This window comes from Astyanax mexicanus, chromosome 14, assembly GCF_023375975.1.
Source record: "Astyanax mexicanus isolate ESR-SI-001 chromosome 14, AstMex3_surface, whole genome shotgun sequence".
Classification (NCBI taxonomy): Eukaryota; Metazoa; Chordata; class Actinopteri; order Characiformes; family Acestrorhamphidae; genus Astyanax; species Astyanax mexicanus.
In genome coordinates this window covers 13,351,079-13,368,903 of record NC_064421.1, presented here as the reverse complement: position 1 = coordinate 13,368,903, position 17,825 = coordinate 13,351,079, and the positions used below count along the sequence as shown (strand labels likewise).

At 37.5% G+C, this 17,825-nt stretch overlaps 1 protein-coding gene across 2 annotated transcripts in view; it reads left to right on the top strand.

Annotated features, from left to right (window-relative positions):
• The window catches only part of LOC103024277 (latent-transforming growth factor beta-binding protein 2), a 164,604-nt gene that overhangs the window by 131,545 nt on the left and 15,234 nt on the right, over window positions 1-17,825 (top strand). For both annotated transcript variants that reach the window (XM_049463974.1, XM_049463973.1), the window contains exons 25-28: window positions 3,636-3,761; window positions 4,462-4,578; window positions 11,674-11,796; window positions 11,961-12,086. In XM_049463974.1, coding sequence (XP_049319931.1) covers window positions 3,636-3,761; window positions 4,462-4,578; window positions 11,674-11,796; window positions 11,961-12,086 — 492 coding nt within the window. The remainder of the gene's footprint in view (window positions 1-3,635; window positions 3,762-4,461; window positions 4,579-11,673; window positions 11,797-11,960; window positions 12,087-17,825) is intronic.

Here is a 17,825-nt window from a genome sequence, read left to right as displayed (position 1 = left end):
CTTAAAGTATTTGAATTTTACTTTTGCAAAATTGTTCTTTAAAATTGTATAGAATCTGATTTTTTTTATCAACACAAATTGAGAGGTGTGCCTGGGCGATATGGTACAAATATTTTTTAAATTCTAATTAAATATTAGTTATTTGAATACAAATGTTTATTTGAAAATAAAAACAGGACCAATTATACTTTCTATAATGAAATATGTCAGTTGGTCAGAGTGTTTTTTTAGCTACTGATGAAATCTATAATATTTTCAGCATACTGTGTATCACTATAATCATTAATTTATTGTCAATACGATACAAAAGAATGTTGTCTTATTGCCCAGCCCTAACTGTGAAATAAATATTTAGTCTATTGTCCAGCCCAAATTGTATCAGTCAAAAAACAGGATTCTTCAGGCTTCCACATTTGTAAAACTTTAAATTTTTTACTTTACAGTTCTTAACACATTTCCTATTTGGGACCAAGCCTTTGTAATGTGTGCAGCATGTGGTTTTGCAGTGTATTATTGAAAACTACCTAAACTACACTGGAGAAGAGTCATCTTGAAAGTGACATATGTTGCTCTAAGATAATTACATTTTCAACATAAATTATGCCATCACAGATGTGTACAGACTTCTGCAGGGGTTCGTATTTTAGCATTAGCTTTGTCCATACTGTTCTAACTTAATTTTTAATTTGAGATTGTAACTCTAATAGGTTCCACTGTTGTTATGAGTCAGAAAATGTTTAGCTCTAAATGGGCTGCTTTTGCTTGGAATGTAATTTCTTGAACTTGAGATTTAGTGTTAGCTTTAAACATGTTTTCTTTGGAAAATTATGCTTTGTTTGTGTAATTGGCTTCAGTCAATGAGTCTCAAACAAATGTACTGGTAAATGCCATTGGCTTATAATCCCCAGCTGAAAGATTTATCATGAATGTTCCATGAATTTCACACTTAGTTTATGAGGTAACATAGTTTAAAGAAGAATTACCCCGGTTGTGCAATTCCTTGCATGTGCGCCAAATAGTCAGAGCAGACACTACATGCAGTACAGCATGTTTGTTTCTTTACCTTCTGGTGTCAGATGGTCTCTGAGATGTGCTACAGGTATCGCTTATACTTAGTTTGATCTTAGATAACATGATTGATCACTGATTAAGTCTGATGATTGGTTTCATCTGGCACATCGTATTGTCTGCTCCAACTTTGACATCACAGTCTATCTATCTGTTGTCTCTGCAGCTATTGCTCCAGCTCTTCAGCGAGTGATTAATTACCACATCTGGCTCTTCTTTTCGTTTCTCACTCTGTGTTCTGCTGTTTGTTCTCAGTGTATCTTATATTCCCCCTGTGCTTTATCAATCCATCTTGTATCTTAATGTCAGTTATGATTTTATTCCAGATAAATTGCTCTCGGGCCTTTTTTTTCTCATACCTGTCTTCTGTTCTGCCCAGAGTTTAATGACTGTTTGCTGTCTCATGTGTTCCCAGTTGTTCGGGAACTCAGTTCTTCATGCTTCTGCTTGAAGAACTGCGTTGTGGTGCTGGCTTAGAGTTGTTACAGGTGGGCATTTCCACAGGTGAAGGTGGACAGCATATGAAGAATGGCAGAATGCCAGTACACACACACTACAGCAATTTAGACTTAACCAATTCACCTGATCTCCATGGAAACCCCAGCCAGATGGGGACTTAATCCCAAGACCCCAGCAGATGTGCTAACCACTACTCAGCACTGGGGTTTTGGGTTCAAGTCCTTATCTGGGTGGAGTTTTAATGTTCTCCTCTGTGTCAGTGTAAGTTTCACCAATAGACTCCCATATGGGTGGGTTTTCAACATTACCTGAATCCCCTTGATGTCTATATTCCCTAAACATTTTCTATACAGTCCTGAAAAGATGAATTAATAAATACTCTGCTATGTTAGGAATGGATATGACTTAGGGTTACAAAGAGTTACACAGTTTTTGTAACCATTGTACTGCCTGTTTATTTTTAAAGCTACATAGTGCAGTTAGCAGCACGCTAACAGTTTTTGAAGGTAATATTATATAGTAGCAATGCTACACAAGTTGCTAATTTGGAATATTTCAACAAACATTACTATTGTAGTTCTGTTCACTGCTGCATATCTACACATTAATTTATTTTAATTTTCAGAGCAAATACATTAAAGAATGAGATTAAAATTAAACTAGTAAAAAGTTTTTTTTTTTTTTAAATAACGTATATATCTATTTCCTCATTCATGTAGTCTGAACTTATTGTAAACAGATTAAAAGCCTCATTTGTAATGAAAAGCCAACTTCCTGCTTGTACCTGTCCACTACACAGACGCTTGTAATGAATACCCCAGCCGTGGGTGTGCAGACGTCTGAACAGTACCAGGGTAAAGAATTTCCAGCTTTGATATAGTGCCTGAGTGTTTGCTGTTACAGTGCTTATGAAGCACCTGTAATAGCTTGCTGTTTTGGATGGAGTTCCCTAACCTGCATACCTTATCTCTCACCTCCTCCTCATCAACAGCTCTGTCAGTGCAGTTTAATAACGGAGGTGCCCACTCACTGCAGCCTACGTGCAGACTTTAAGACTTGAGCTAATTCGCTGTGGTATGCAGTCCGTTTTGTTTGGTTATCGGCGGATCGTTTCTCTGCTTTTTTTACATTACATTACATTACATTACATTTGGCAGACGCTTTTGTCCAAAGCGACTTACAATAGTCAAGTACAATGTAAAATAAGTTTAAAGGAAAAACATCTTTGGATAGGGATAAAAGGAGGACAAAGGGGAATAATGGGATAGAGGAGTGAAGGAGAGGAAGAAGGAAATGAGGTTAGAAGTAGGTAGTGTGTTAGAGGTGTTAAGAGAGTAAGTGCTCTTTGAAGAGCTCTGTCTTCAGGAGTTTCTTAAAGGTAGCGAGAGATTCTCCTGATCTGGTAGTGGAGGGTAGTTTGTTCCACCATTGGGGAACTCTGTATGAGAACAGTCTGGATTGTGAGCACTCAGGAGTGGGTGGCATTAAATCGGGTTCCCATTTTGATTGAGAAGTGAAGAGGTATTGATGATATAAAGCTACAGTATATAAACCATTAGATGTTAGTGTGGGGTCACGATAATTACATTATTAACTAATTGTACAATACAGGACCTTAATCACTTTTGCTGACCTCAATACTACCTATTATGATGTTTTTCTTAGCCAGAAGAGCCCATTCACAATATGATTGTGAATGGGCTCTTCTGATGTTCTGAGTTTGTAACCCAAGAGGGTTAAGTCTGTGCTAGTAATGATGGTCACGCTAAATATTGACACTATGGGTACAGTTTGGATTTACTTGTGTTGCCAGCTATTTAGACATTAATGGCTTTGTGTTATTTTTAGAAGTGTCATAAATAGATAAAATCAGATATTGGCAGAAATGTGATAGGAGTACTTACATTTAATAGATACATTTAATAGATCAATCTCAGTTCTAGAGACTAAACAGTTTTTATTGCCAAAAGTGTATTGCTTTTTAAAAGACTGACAAAACGGGTTATTAACAAAGGTCTAACTGTATTCTTCCCCCATTAGGTGAGTCTTTTAGTATTCTGCTGTATCCGTTTTGCTGATGTTATGTTTTGCCTGGCTTTTTATTTCAGATATTGATGAATGTCAGTCTCCTGAAGTGTGTCCACAGTCTGGCTGTACCAACACTGAGGGGTCTTACTCCTGTATGAACTGTGACCCTGGCTACAGGCTCTCGTCAGACCGCCACACATGTGAAGGTATTTTACAGACTTTTAACAGTGAACAGGATACAGCTACACCACTTATAGATGACACTTCATATTATAGAACACTAATGAGGGGTTAATTCTGTTCCTTATTAAATCAAGTTGGTTCTTTTATGGTATTGGCCAAGAAGATATGAATTAGACATTTGATTTATTCCCTTTGTATTAAGCTGTATTCATCATGATATTAATTAATACAAATTAATAAAAACAAATAGGCCTGTTAGGTGAAAATCACTGATAAAACTTAATAGTTAATAAGTTATAATAATGCACAATATACATATTGTTACCACTTTGTTATCCAAATTGGACACTGGTGTCTCAGTGGTTAGATCACCAGGGTATTAATGACAAACAAGCTGCTGGTGTTGGGAACTTGAGCATCGCTCTTAACCCTCACTGCTCCCAGGTGACCAAATACTGGCTTCCCACCACTATGGGCATGCATGCTCAATTATATGTCACTGTGTGTGATTCATGATTCATATCATGATTTTATAGTTTTAATTGCACATTAACTATCAATGAAATAGCAATTATACAGTCCAATTGTGTACATAACATTTTACAGTGTATATATATAAATTATAATATGAATAAATATACAATTAAATAGTATATAAATAAAATAAATAAATATAAAAAACTGTACAGTCCCTATAAATTAGTGTTATTGATGTTCCTGCAGATGTCAATGAATGTGAGGACATGGCAGTGTGTCCTAATGGACACTGTATAAACACAGCAGGTTCCTTCCATTGTGACTGCCCTGTAGGCTTTGAGCTAATGGACACAGACTGCAGAGGTAAGCGTTTCCCTTTGTTTACAGTAATGTATTTTCTCATGCATTTTGTCAAAACTAATTATGTGATTTTAAATTTTAGGAATATCTAGATGTTCATGTGTATTTGTCTTGCATTAATAATGTTTCAATCTGTTTTGTTTATTATTGCAAAGAGTTGTAGTCAGTAACAGGAATACTGTAATAAGAGAAAAGCCAATAGTAGAGGAATTGTCATCTGATTCAGTTGACCTCAGATTTTCTGCAAAAATGTGTTGAGCACAACAGATCCCAGGTTTGCACACTGGGAGCCAAAGTAAAGAGTGCTCACAGTGAGATTGGGGCGAAGTTAAGGCCAGAGCGCTCATTCAGGGTTTCTGAAGCGCTACGTGGACCACACCCTGCTTACTGAAACAACCTTAGCATGGAGAAGAGCCAATCAAATCTACAGCACCAAAGTGGACCAATAAACTTTATTACAGGTCTTTTTTCTGTTTCTTAAATTGCAGCATAATCAGGATTAAAATGTGAGGAAATGGTATGTAGGGCCTGAGGAGGTGAACGGGTTTATAAAACAATGTTGTGCTGGTATGACTGTATCAGAAACAGCAGTGCTGCACAATTGGCCTTGCTCTCTCTCTTTGGGTGGGTAGATGACACTCTTTCCCCTAGCACTCCCAAGGTGATGTCGGCCAGAACAAGGAGTCATATGAGCTGATGTATTAGAGCAGAGTTGCTGCACTTTACTCCAAGCACACTGGCTACTCAGTAATGCTGCATCAGCATCGGCATTGCTAGCAATAGGGGCAGTGCAGCTGAGTGGGTGTGATTATCGGCATAGCTAAAATAAAATAAAAATAAACAGTTTTTGTTGGCCATCCTCTAGTTCTTCACCATAGCCCATAGGAGGGACAGAATAGTGCTGGGTGGTATATCGGTTCATTTGGTATACCGTGGGGCAATTTTGAACCGCTATGCACTTTTCACATACTGCCATACCGCGACGCCATAATGTAGAACAGAACCACCAAAGAAACATGCTGGGTGTTCAAATACTGACACTCTTAACTCCCTGTTCCCAGTTGCACACCCTCCCCTTTTCTGCTAATAAAGTTTGATTACCTTATATATTGTGTAATTTTGTGGGATAAAGTAAACCCAATAGTAATTAAAGCCTTAATTTCAAGCCTTAGTGTTTTATATTATATGTACTCCAAACAGCAACAGTACGTCACAGACCTATATAAAAGCTCAGTCATGCAAAAAAAAAAATAATAATAATAAAATTATAAAAATAATAAAAATACCGTGATATACCGTGAAACCATCAGAATTTTGAAAAATACCGTGATATGCATTTATGGTCATGCCGCCCAGCACTACCACAGAACATTGTTTGGTGTACTAAGAATCAAACCTCAGTGAGGTCTTGAATGCTAAAGAACAGGCTGAAAGGAGCATAATAAAGTATGCAGTTAAGTCTGTAATTATAGATCTACACAGTACTCATATGTTCAGTGGAGCTGATGAGATGAACATGGTAATTATAACCAGACTGGACTGTGTAGAAAGTTACCCACTTATTGTTTGTAATGGTCCATAGCAAGACTTCACCAGTTTGTATTTTCCCTGTACACTGTCGTGTATTGATTTGGCTTGGAGGCCAGTGCCTCACCCTTCACGCTTGTGGAGCTGACCCAGCAACCTCGCTCATGTCTGCTGTCATTTCACACCACTCTCACTGTGAAAAAGCCCAGATCACCATACTGAAAACAGCAGCTGGGATATCACCAAGCATAACACTCACCACATCCTGACTTACTGCTGTCTAGACCTTCTGTACATGAGAGGCATCTAGAAAAAGGCTGTAAGCAAACCTGCCTGAAGGGTTGTGTCCTGTGGATTTTGTCATGTCCCATGGAAGCTAAAGAACACTGCCCTGAGCTGGACTGTGGGATACTGTGTGTGTGTGAGGCCTTCTGCATTGAATGTGGATATGATTTCTGCCAGTCACATGGACAATTCTAGCCAGATACTGCCGGTCACGATCATTACCACCTACTGCACTGCTTACTCTGCTTCAAAAAAAAGGTCATGGAATATAGAGCCGTGTTTCCTCCGAGGGCAGCTTGGGAACTCCTACACCTGTGTAAGTGGTAAGGTGTTACTTTGTTTAAGATCCTCATATTTAAAAGACAAGATGAAGTATTAATGTGAGCAAGTTCAAGCAAGGCCTTAAAGTGCGTATCCATTTTCTGACAGTGTGCGCGTGTTCAGTATTCATCGCTCCAAAGTGTCACCACAGGAACACATCATGCAAAACCTTACCACTCACAGTGGACAGTGCAGTGTTCGGTGTTCTGCTTCTATAGGACATGGCAAAAGTTTGGAATGACTTTTGGTATCAACCACTGGATTTTGTAATTGTAACAGTCTACTGTATAAAAATCTTTAGAATAATAACTAACAGAAACAGGTTTAGTGTACTACTGCAGTCTTCAGTAGTATATGCAGCTCCTTCCACACAGTGTTAAATATCTTAACTTGACCTGAGTCTTCTGTTCATGGCCAAACCCCCCACAGACTCATTCCTAAAAGATGGCAAGCTGCACTAAATATTCTTAATATTGTGCAATGCCATTCAACCTACACATAGGCACACACCCTTCTGGCCCACGGCCACCTTAAATACTGAGCTCTAATTATGCTATAAATCAGACTGAGCTTATTTTTTTCTCTTCAGTTTGTGTGTGTGTGTGTTCCTGTCCATAAAGTCAGAGGTACTGGGTCACCAGTGTGGGACGTGAGGGTGGGAGTGGTGTCTGTGGGAGTGTAGCTATATCTGTGTGGCCACAAATGTAAATACTCATATGTCAGTTGCTATTTTTTTTGTCAGTTGCTTAAAATGTTATTATTATTAAGTCAATAACAACAGAAAAAAAACTACTTAATTTTCTTACTTCATAAATACATAATTCCTACCCAGCACAGTGTGTCCTCTTATTATAATATCTGTACTTAATCTCAGAATCAGAATGAGAAATGAATTGGTTCTTTCTAAGCAGAACTCATTTGTTTCCATTAATTATATTACATGCTGGATGTCAGCCTAATAAAACAAATTAGTGAATTTGGAAAACCCAAATCCAGCAGTTGTGTTTATATTGATAAGAAAATGTCTAGACATGCACTGACTAGAATATGTTTTCAATATCTTGCTTTATCATATCAGTAAATCAGTCAATTGCTACATCGTATTAAAATCGTTTTACGCAAAACAGTACACATCCAGGGAGAGTTTATTTTGGTGAGTGTACTCATGTACTGTAGGATATGTAACCTAATAAACAGAATAAGCAAGATCACTGATTTTTTGACAAATTATATACAGAGAAATATAAAAGAAAAATATAATAGAAAAAAATCAACTGTCAAATTAGATCAAATGATTGAAATAAAAATAAATAGAACCTACTTTTTACAGTATTGCTGCTATTGGCAGTACTGTAAAATTATAGTTAAAGTGAAGTTGATGAGTACCACTACTCTGAGGGCAAAATCTGTTACTGTGTCTAATATAGTTAAGCCACTTCTTAGATGCTGTTTTCTTCAATATAAATATTTTGAGTCGATAGTCGATACATAATGTTTGTAGAAATCTGCTGTTATTAAAGAGGATCACACTGTAAGAGTTTATGATCATGCTTATGTTCTTGGTTGCACTTGTGTTCCTTACAGTTCATTTCAGCTTTTAATTTTTCATGTTTCTTGATTAGGTTTAAAGGTTTGGTTTAAATGAGTTATGATAGGAAAATACCCCTATTTAGACAAAACCCTACATTCAACAATAAAGCATATTTAATTAGAGCATATTTTAAATATTGGTAGAAAACAAATGGACAGAATTTAAGGTCTATAAGCTGATACAAGCTGACGGAAACTAGTTCACTCTGCCAATATAGTATATTATACCATAGTTGGCTCAGACCCTGCAATGTGATTGGCTGAGAGGCGTTTTATAAGTAACATTATCAGCAGGTAATGCACTGTAACCGAAGCTCACCATGTATTACTCCACCACATACAGGTAATCTAGCATTGATGCAGAGCAGCAATTGAACTATTTGAACTCATGGAGTTTTTATAACCAAACAGATCGGATTTTCTCGTCCTATTTAACTCAAAATCTTTCAATAAACAGTAAAATTGGACTGTGGTATAATCGCAATAATACACTCGATGTTTGTGCTATAACATGTAATATCGGCACTGCTCTGCTAATCTACAGCCTGCAGCCTTGTGTTTAAATATTTTACAAACTCAGCTTAACTCAAAAAATGCCAAAAAACTGAGTGTGGATCTCATCTATTCACTGTTGAGTAAATTTGGCTAAATCTTAAATATTGATCTCTTTGACTAAGCTTAAGTGATTCTATCATTCTGTAGAACTTAAGTTAATTTAATTATTTCATTACATTATATATTTGGACATACTGTTTGAACTCAAATATAAAAGTTTGTAGTTTAATCTTGAACTTTGATTACTTTGACTTGAAATATAATTTTTGGTAGATTGAGAAAGTTACATTTTCACCTGTATTTTTTACACTTATTCTCTCCATGTTCCACACAGTGTACACACAGAGTTTTTTACATGCAGGGCCCTCAGCTGTTCTCATTATCAGGTCTTGGAAGAAGTGAAGGGAGTTCTTTATGTAATGTGTTCCACTGTTTGTACTCCGCTGCGTTCACTTATGACTAAGTTAAGTGGCGTGTAAGTTATGTGGTAATGTAACAATTATCCTCCAATCCTTATTTAATCAAGCATGTAGCCGTCATGATTAATTTTTTTTACTAGTTGACTGCAGGAATGTTCCCAGCCTATGAGCTCAGGATATTATTTTTTCTTTTTTTTTTTTTTTCTGGTGCATGCTTGGAGAGTGCAGTAACTTGGGCACTGTGCTGCTGGAATACAGGGCCGGCTGTGCTTTATTTGGACAAGATTCAAACATGGAAACTACTTACACTCTAATCTGTAGATTATATAATTTCACAATTAGTTCATCCATTGAGATTTTAAATGAGCTCTAAATGCTGTAATCACTGGATTTGTACTGTTTTTAAGCTCCAGAAATTCTATTAGTTTATTTCAGATCTGATGGGTAATGTTTTTTCTTTAAAAATATGATGAATATGCAATAGAGCTGTTATTTTTTCTAATTATTACCTTATTTGCTTTATTAATCTTCTTTAACTGAGGAAGCTATTGAATGGGGATAAGTATAATATCCAGGATTCAGACCTTTCTTTTAGACTTACCAATTTTAAGAGCAATAGCTCAGGGAAAATTTAACTTAGTTAAACTATATTATATTTAGTTCTTTCTTTACAACCATATTTTCATTTAGGCCTTTGTCAACCTTATCTGCAAACACACATGACTGAAATGTGAAAAAAGTTGCATAAATTGATTAGATTAAAATGGTTTACTCAAGGACATTAAAATTAAAATTTTAAACAAAACATCACTTTAGTTGCTTAAAATGGAACATATCAACTTTTTTTGCTTACTTTATGAATCTTTTAACATCATTCCTACCCAGCACAGTGTGTCCTCTTATTATAATATCTGTACTTAATCTCAGAATCAGAATGAGAAATGAATTGGTTCTTTCTAAGCAGAACTCATTTGTTTCCATTAATTATATTACATGCTGGATGTCAGCCTCATAAAACAAATTAGTAAATTTGGAAAACCCAAATCCAGCAGTTGTGTTTATATTGATTAGAAAATGTCTAGACATGCACTGACTGGAATATGTTTTCAATATCTTGCTTTATCATATCAGTAAATCAGTCAATTGCTACATCGTATTAAAATCGTTTTACGCAAAACAGTACACATCCAGGGAGAGTTTATTTTGGTGAGTGTACTCATGTACTGTAGGATATGTAACCTAATAAACAGAATAAGCAAGATCACTGATTTTTTGACAAGTATTTAAATTAAAGTGATTGGAATATAAGGACATAAAAGTTTATGTATTGTACTGTACTGTACTGTAGGATAGGTAACCAAATAAACAGAATGAACACGATCACTGATTTTTTATTATTTAAACTAAAGGGATTGGAATATAAGGACATAAAATACTATAATACAGAGAAATATAATGGACAATATAATAGAAAAAAATCAACTGTCAAAGTAGGTTAAATAAATAAAATAAAAAATAAATAGAACCTACTTTTTTCACAATTGTTGCTCTTTGCAACTCTGCTGCTCTAAATGCTGTAATCAATGAATTTGTACTGTTTTTAAGCTCCAAAAATGTATTGTTTTTTCTTTAAAAATATCATAAATATGCAATAGAGCTGGTCATATTTCTTATTAATACTTTATTTGCTGTATTAGTTTTCTTTAACTAAGGTAGCACACATGACTGGAATACCAAAAAGTTGCATAAATTGATTAGATTAAAATCACTCTTTAAATGGTTTGCTCAGACATCCACATTACATTTTTAAACAAACCTTCCCTTAGTTATTTTATATCTTATTTCTCTATTTGTTTGTCTAGTGCTGCTAAATTCTCATTTAGCTTGTGTTACTGTTTTTTTTTTCTTCTCCTTCTTTCCTTCCCTTAAGTGTATTTTGGCAATTGCCAGGCTGTCATTGTCCATAAGAATGTGTTCTTAATGGTGTGGTGAGTGAAATGAAGCTTAAATGCAATCAATTAGATGAAACACTTCATTTGTGACAGTGTGTTATCCATCATAAAGCCTGTAAGCATGTCTTCAAGCAAGACAGCACTTAATAACTTAATGTGGCCTACAGCAAATGTGCAGTGATTCAAGCAAAGATTTTAATACTGATTGGTGGGAAATAACCAATCTTGTTGTATAAAACAAGATGTATATATGAAAAGCTTCAACTAAAGAACAAACATTATCTTGTTTAAGTAAATTAGCATTTTTTTTATATACAGATTTTTAGTTTTAGACATCTAATTATTCAAATGTTGGACTATCTGATTAAATGCAGTGTAACTACCACAGAGTGCACATCATGTTGAGTTTTCTCCTAATATCTTCATCTGTGTCGTCCTCTCTGTGTTAGATGTGGACGAGTGTGCTGTAGCAGAGATGTGCTCTAACGGACAGTGTCTGAACACAGATGGCTCCTACCAGTGTCTGTGTGACTCAGGCTACAGGTTCTCTACAGACTCGAAAGAGTGTGAGGGTGAGTGTGTGTCCGGTACCAGGATTGGGTTTTACTTTATATACTGTGTGTCATATTGCCATATAAAAGCTTCATACATACTCTGAGCATAGAAATCTGAGAAATAGGACTGACTAAACGTGCAGTGTTGTGTTGTATTGTGTGTGTGTGTGTGTGCGCAACAGATCTGGATGAATGTAAGGAGTACAGTGGTGTGTGTGGGACATGGAACTGTGAGAACACACTGGGATCATACCGCTGCTTCATGGGCTGTCAGTCAGGCTTCTATGGGGAAGACAACAAGGACTGTGGTGAGTTTCCTGCTTATACCCGGCCTACAGTCATCAACTACTATTATGGACTGCCAGTCAGAAATCACTGTAGTAACTTAAAAGTGTTAAACAAATCAAAATACTCTGTGAAGCATTAAGGTGCTCTTATGTGGGGTGATGTTAACTTGACGTTTCGGAGGCTGGTAACTCTGATAAACTTTTCCTGTGCAACGGAGAAAACTCACTCTTGGTCTTTCTTGCCTGAGGCATTCCTGATAAGAGCCAGTTTCATCAAAAAAAATTTTTGATGGTCTTTGTGACTGCACTCGAAGATACTTTCAAAGTTCTTATAATGTTTCAGACTGACTGACCTTCAGTTCATTTTTTTTTTTATTTAGTTGAGTAGTTTTTGCCATAATATGGATTAGAACATAACTCAAATACTGCTATTCACAGTATATCAACTCTACCTCTAACTCTTAAATTGAAGTGGGTGTTACAGCTGGGAAAGCACCAAACACCAAAAACGGGCAGGGGAAGTCCGGTACCAGGATTGGGTTTATATTACAGTATGATGGTGGACAAGTGTTGGCAAACCAAATATTCCATGTAATTCAGAGAAGCTGCCACTGAGGAATTCTGCCATTGCCAGCGGCAGCAGACCACAGACCTTGGTCAGCAGAAAGTTTGGTCAAGAATTAAATTTCCCAACTTTTGCAATAAGCCAACAAGTCAGATGTTGCTTTGGTTAGGAACACAGACATGGAACTCATGTAGTTGAGTTAAGCCCAAATCCACAAAATACATCAAAAAAGGCTTTAGCGTGTGTTAAAGGTGGTCTGATTTAGCTAAAGATCATGAGTTTAAATTTCCTGGTTATGCAGGTGGAGTTTGAGTCTTAAGAAGGCACAATTCGCTGTGCTCTCTGAAGTGGGGAGCTGTGCTTTTCTTCAAGCATGCTGGCTACCCAGTGATTCTACATTGATAGTAGTTTGAAAATAAGTGGTAGCTGACTTCACACGTATCAGAGGAGGCATGTGCTGTCCTCACTTTCCCAAGTGCTAGGATCTTTACAAGTGATAGGGGTGTCCTAGTAAGTGGATCAGGCCTTGCTCGGGCCCTGATAACTCTCACTCTCACTAACAAGATTACACCTCACAACATACACAGGTGTAAACATTATCAGGCCAGCCCCCTCTACAAGGATTGTTAATGTGTAACTACATAGTTAATAGAGACACTTAATGTAACATGCATTAGCCTGAGTTGTAATTATATAACACTGAAAATCATTTAAAAGCTTTTCTGAATCTGGTTTGCTGAATCTTATATTTGTATCTCCGTGCTCTCCTTCACCTGCAGTATTGTGTTCTCTGTACACTGTCTCAGTCACCCCACCTTGTCTTCCTGGTGATGACACTGACATGATTCTGGCACAGACACTCACTCCCGCTGAGCTCAAGTGTATCAAACGGCATCAGGTGCGCTCGCTGCTGGTCTGAGGGGGGAAGTGGCTGTGAGAGTGAATAGCTTTAGCTTTATGCACAGGCAGCTCTTTGTCATTCGAAACCACTTTCTGACGATCACCTAGAGGCTAACGCTGCAGTCCGGGCTGGGCGTAGGGAGTAGACAGACACGGCGAAACATAAGTACACTTGTTCTCTGCTCTGTGTGAGGATGATCCCCAGGTGGAAGCTTGTGTTCTTGCTGTCAGTGCCGCGAGGAGCCCGGTCTGCAAATTCTCCAAATACACTCACGCTGAAGCTCCACTGAGGAACTTCTGAACTGGTCACACACATTTTTCAGTCATTCACCTGTGTTACGTTCTGTTCTTTTCCTCCAGGCTTCCTCCAATTTTCTTGTTTTTCCTCTTGTTTTACAGTGTTGGGTACTTATGGTCTTCATTACATGTAGTTTATGAACTTTCTGGATGAACGGCTTCTAAAATGTGATCTAATCTGTAGAGGTGTGCCAAAAAATCGATTCACATAAGAATCTTGATTCTCATTTACTACGATTCAGAATCGATTTAAAATGTCCCAAAATCGATTCTGAGGGGCAGGTTTTAGACTGATTTTGGGCTGGGTATTTTTGTTGGACCTGGCAACCCTGGGGATAGGGCTTGTCCCTTCAAACGGAGATCTTCCAGACACACACAGAGCGTAGGTGTTTGAGAATCACCGGTAAGATGGCAGAACAAGCACTATATTACCTTAGATTAACGTGTAGTTTCAATGTTTTATGGCAGAATGCTTCATAACAAGCATAAAAAAGATCGCTAGTAGTTAGTTTCAGTAACTGTTAGCTAGCTAACTAGCTAACTTTCCAGTTCCACCTTAAATAACGCTACAGGTGGCAGCGGGCTGCAGCATTTAAGGCGGAACGGAAAAATAACAATAAGCTAATCAGAGCTAATTTCAGCTCCTCATCACAGAGGAATTAAGGAATGGACAATATGAATTAATTTCTCCACCTCCTGCCCCCTTTCTGAAGAAATACAACGACCTTAAATTAACTAGTTAATCAGCAGCTGCTCCTGAACTTTAGCGCTCCAGTGCTATCATCACATCAGCCCAGCAGCGTCACCTACACACCACCGCTAGTAGCCTGGTAATAAATCAGTGTTATTTATTATTTATTTATTGTTCATTAACGTCATTGTGATATCCCAGTGATTTCTCTGTCACTGAGGACCCACATTCCTGCACATTTTATTGTTTTTGTAACACATTACCTGCTCCAGGACCAGTGTATATTATGGAGGGTTTTTTTTCAATAAGATTCATAAGCCAGAAGCAGAAATTTTTATAATTCAAATCGTTTTGAATCAAAAATCGATTTTGAATCGAATCGTGGCCCCCAAAATCGGAATCGAATCGAATCGTGAGATAGTAAACGATTCCCACCCCTACTAATCTGCTATTCTTCTAAATCGTAATTCAATACAGCTAGCAGCAGGGGAGGCTTATTAGCAACAACTAATAATCTATATGCTTTCATTAAAAACAAGTGGGAAGTTTTAACAGTAAATTCTTTGCATAATTGATCAGGTATTCTCCTGCTCTGTTGCAATGGAACACCTGTATCCACACTAGCTCTTCATGGATAGTTCCAGACATTCCTGATGCCTGAAGATGAAACCCAAAACCCTTTAGCAATACGGTCCCAACAGTGAGATTTGCTGTGGCTGGTAACATACGATTCCACCTTGTTTTTTTTTTTTTATATTTGAAAAATATAAAAAAATCGAGGTGAAAAGTATCAGACAGCATATAACATTTAATATAATATGTCTTTATTTACCATTTAAAAATGAATAGTCTGCTTTTTAAGCAGAAAGACAGGTGTAATTATAGGAATTTTAAAGACAGGTAGAAGCTGGTGATTGGTTAAGGTTAGGTGATGTAGCGTTAGGGTCTCCTGGCAGAACTATGCTAAGCTTACATTTCACACTAGGATTAGGTCACTTTGAGACGAATTGTTTGGATTGGGAAGACTCTAAGCAGCACTATTATACTCCGTAGCATTTGTTGTATTGCAAAGATCAGTGCAGGGTCATGGTGTAGACTCCTCAAACAAGTAATAAAGAACTGTAAGGTTCCAGCTAAGGATTACAGTCATCTTTTAATCTTGGTAATGTCTGACAGCAGACAGATAAGGTGAGAATTGTCTTTTGGAAGTGTGCACAGCATTGTGTTTGGAGAACCTGAGGGACCAGTGAATTACAAGATGTATCTGAACAGGCTGTATAGCCAGGAAATGTCTGTAACATTTGAAACAGTACAGAAACAGAAAAGACTGTGCAAGAGGTGACATCCTGGCATCTCTGCTGTCTGAATGGCATCCTTTGTACAGACCCTTTCTGTTTCTGTACTGTTAAAAATACAACTATCCCCCCACAAAAAAAAAACACTCCACCAACCACAAAAGCGAGAGCATCTCAGCATCTCAACCAAATACAAAATGAACACAAAATTATATGATATCAAAATCTTAATAAAACAAATTACAAAAGATACTCTCCTATCACGCATTCTTCCATCACAATAATTTAAAATCATGGTAATAGCAGGTCAGTTTTTCTGTTACTGTACACGTTCTCTGAAATAATCAAAGCATTCCAATGCCCATCAAAAAGTGTTGTACTCTAATCTGGGAGTGAACCCAGGCTTTAAACAGTTTACAGCAGTAAAGACATGTGGTGTGGGGTGTATTCTGAAAATAAATAAGCATGTAACATTTTCCTAATGTTTTGAGGCCTTTCCCTGTGGTTTGACCTTCATGTTTGATTCTCTTTCTGTCAGGTTTTGAGTTTTGAGACACTTCATTAACTTTGAACAAACTGTAGCTTTGCTCTCGCTTGGTTTCTCCCGAGGCGTTGTTTCCTGTGAAGGCCAAGTCTTGTCTCAGAGTTTAAGAGTTTCCAAATAGGCAGCACTGGAGAATAAAGGGGTGAATATTGAATTATGGCTTTTGAATGATGAGTTGTATTAGCTCTCAGCTGGAGAGTTGAAGGGCTGTTGAAATACAATGAACACGCCATCGATTTCAGCGTTCGTACCAAGCCCTGTGCATTTGCTGCATATTGTTGGGAGTCATGACAGCTAGGGCTTGATCGATGACCAAGCCTTTTCCGGATATGTCCCTCCCTAGACTTGTACCACTTTTTGGTGGGATTTTGTAATACTTCATTAGTCATTTCTGACAGTCCGTACCATGAACACTGAAAGTAAATTCCGCTAGATAACCATCGGTATAAACGTTGGACTTGTGCTACATCATGATTGGGCGTTCAGGGTTGTGAGAGAGTTCGTTATTGGCAGACTGCTCTCACCTTGGCCAACCTCTCCGAGGCACCCTAAATAACAGCTCGGAGGTTCACCCATAGTCCACATCTTTTTCGGACTGAGCTCTTGAAGCCTAATCCTTCAACACTAGACCTCCAGACAAAGCTCACTTATTCCACTTCATGTTGGAAATGGCAGGCAAGGTGTTTCCAGCGTCCCAGTAAAGCAGTGGAGCAGAGGACTCCACACCTCCCAATTACTCAGGGAGCGAATTCATCCACTTTTTAAAGTATTTACGATGAGGTCGTGTTTAGACTGGGTAATTTGACTGTTGGAAGGGTGTAGATCTGTTTTCTCTGTGGTCTCCAGAGCACATAGAGGTAGTCTTTGGCTTGGTGACCAGTGATCAGAAAACTTCAGGGTGTGTGTGTTTTAATATGCATGTGTGTGTACTGTGCACTGTGGTTGGTACAATAAAAAGGTCTAACTGTGAAATACAGTATATCCATCCATTCCTTCACCACACCCTTCCATACTCTGTATGGTGCAATACTGAGGAAATAGAGATTCATCAGGGTTTCATGTAAATGGAAACCTTTAAAACAACAAGTTTAACTTTCGCTTGATTTAGCAGCATGTTAGCACAGCTAACACAGCTCCTCTGTGTATTTCAGAATTATGGGGTTAATTGGTGGGCACACTGACTCTGTAGACATTTCTTTCTTAATTTGAAACCACATTAGCCATATTGTTTTTTTAAAAAGTGCTCATAGTTAATGTGTGTGTTTACTCAACCTTTCCCCACACACATTATACCCATGTACTGTTTACTTTGCCTACAGCATACATTAGGTAAAATACAGTCACCACCAGAAGGAATTAACCAACAAGAACAAAACTTATGGGTAGTTATGCGAGACTTTCATGTAGTGACTCAGAATGACAGTGTTTTTTTTTTTAACAAACACTATGGTGCACTGTTCAAACAGCA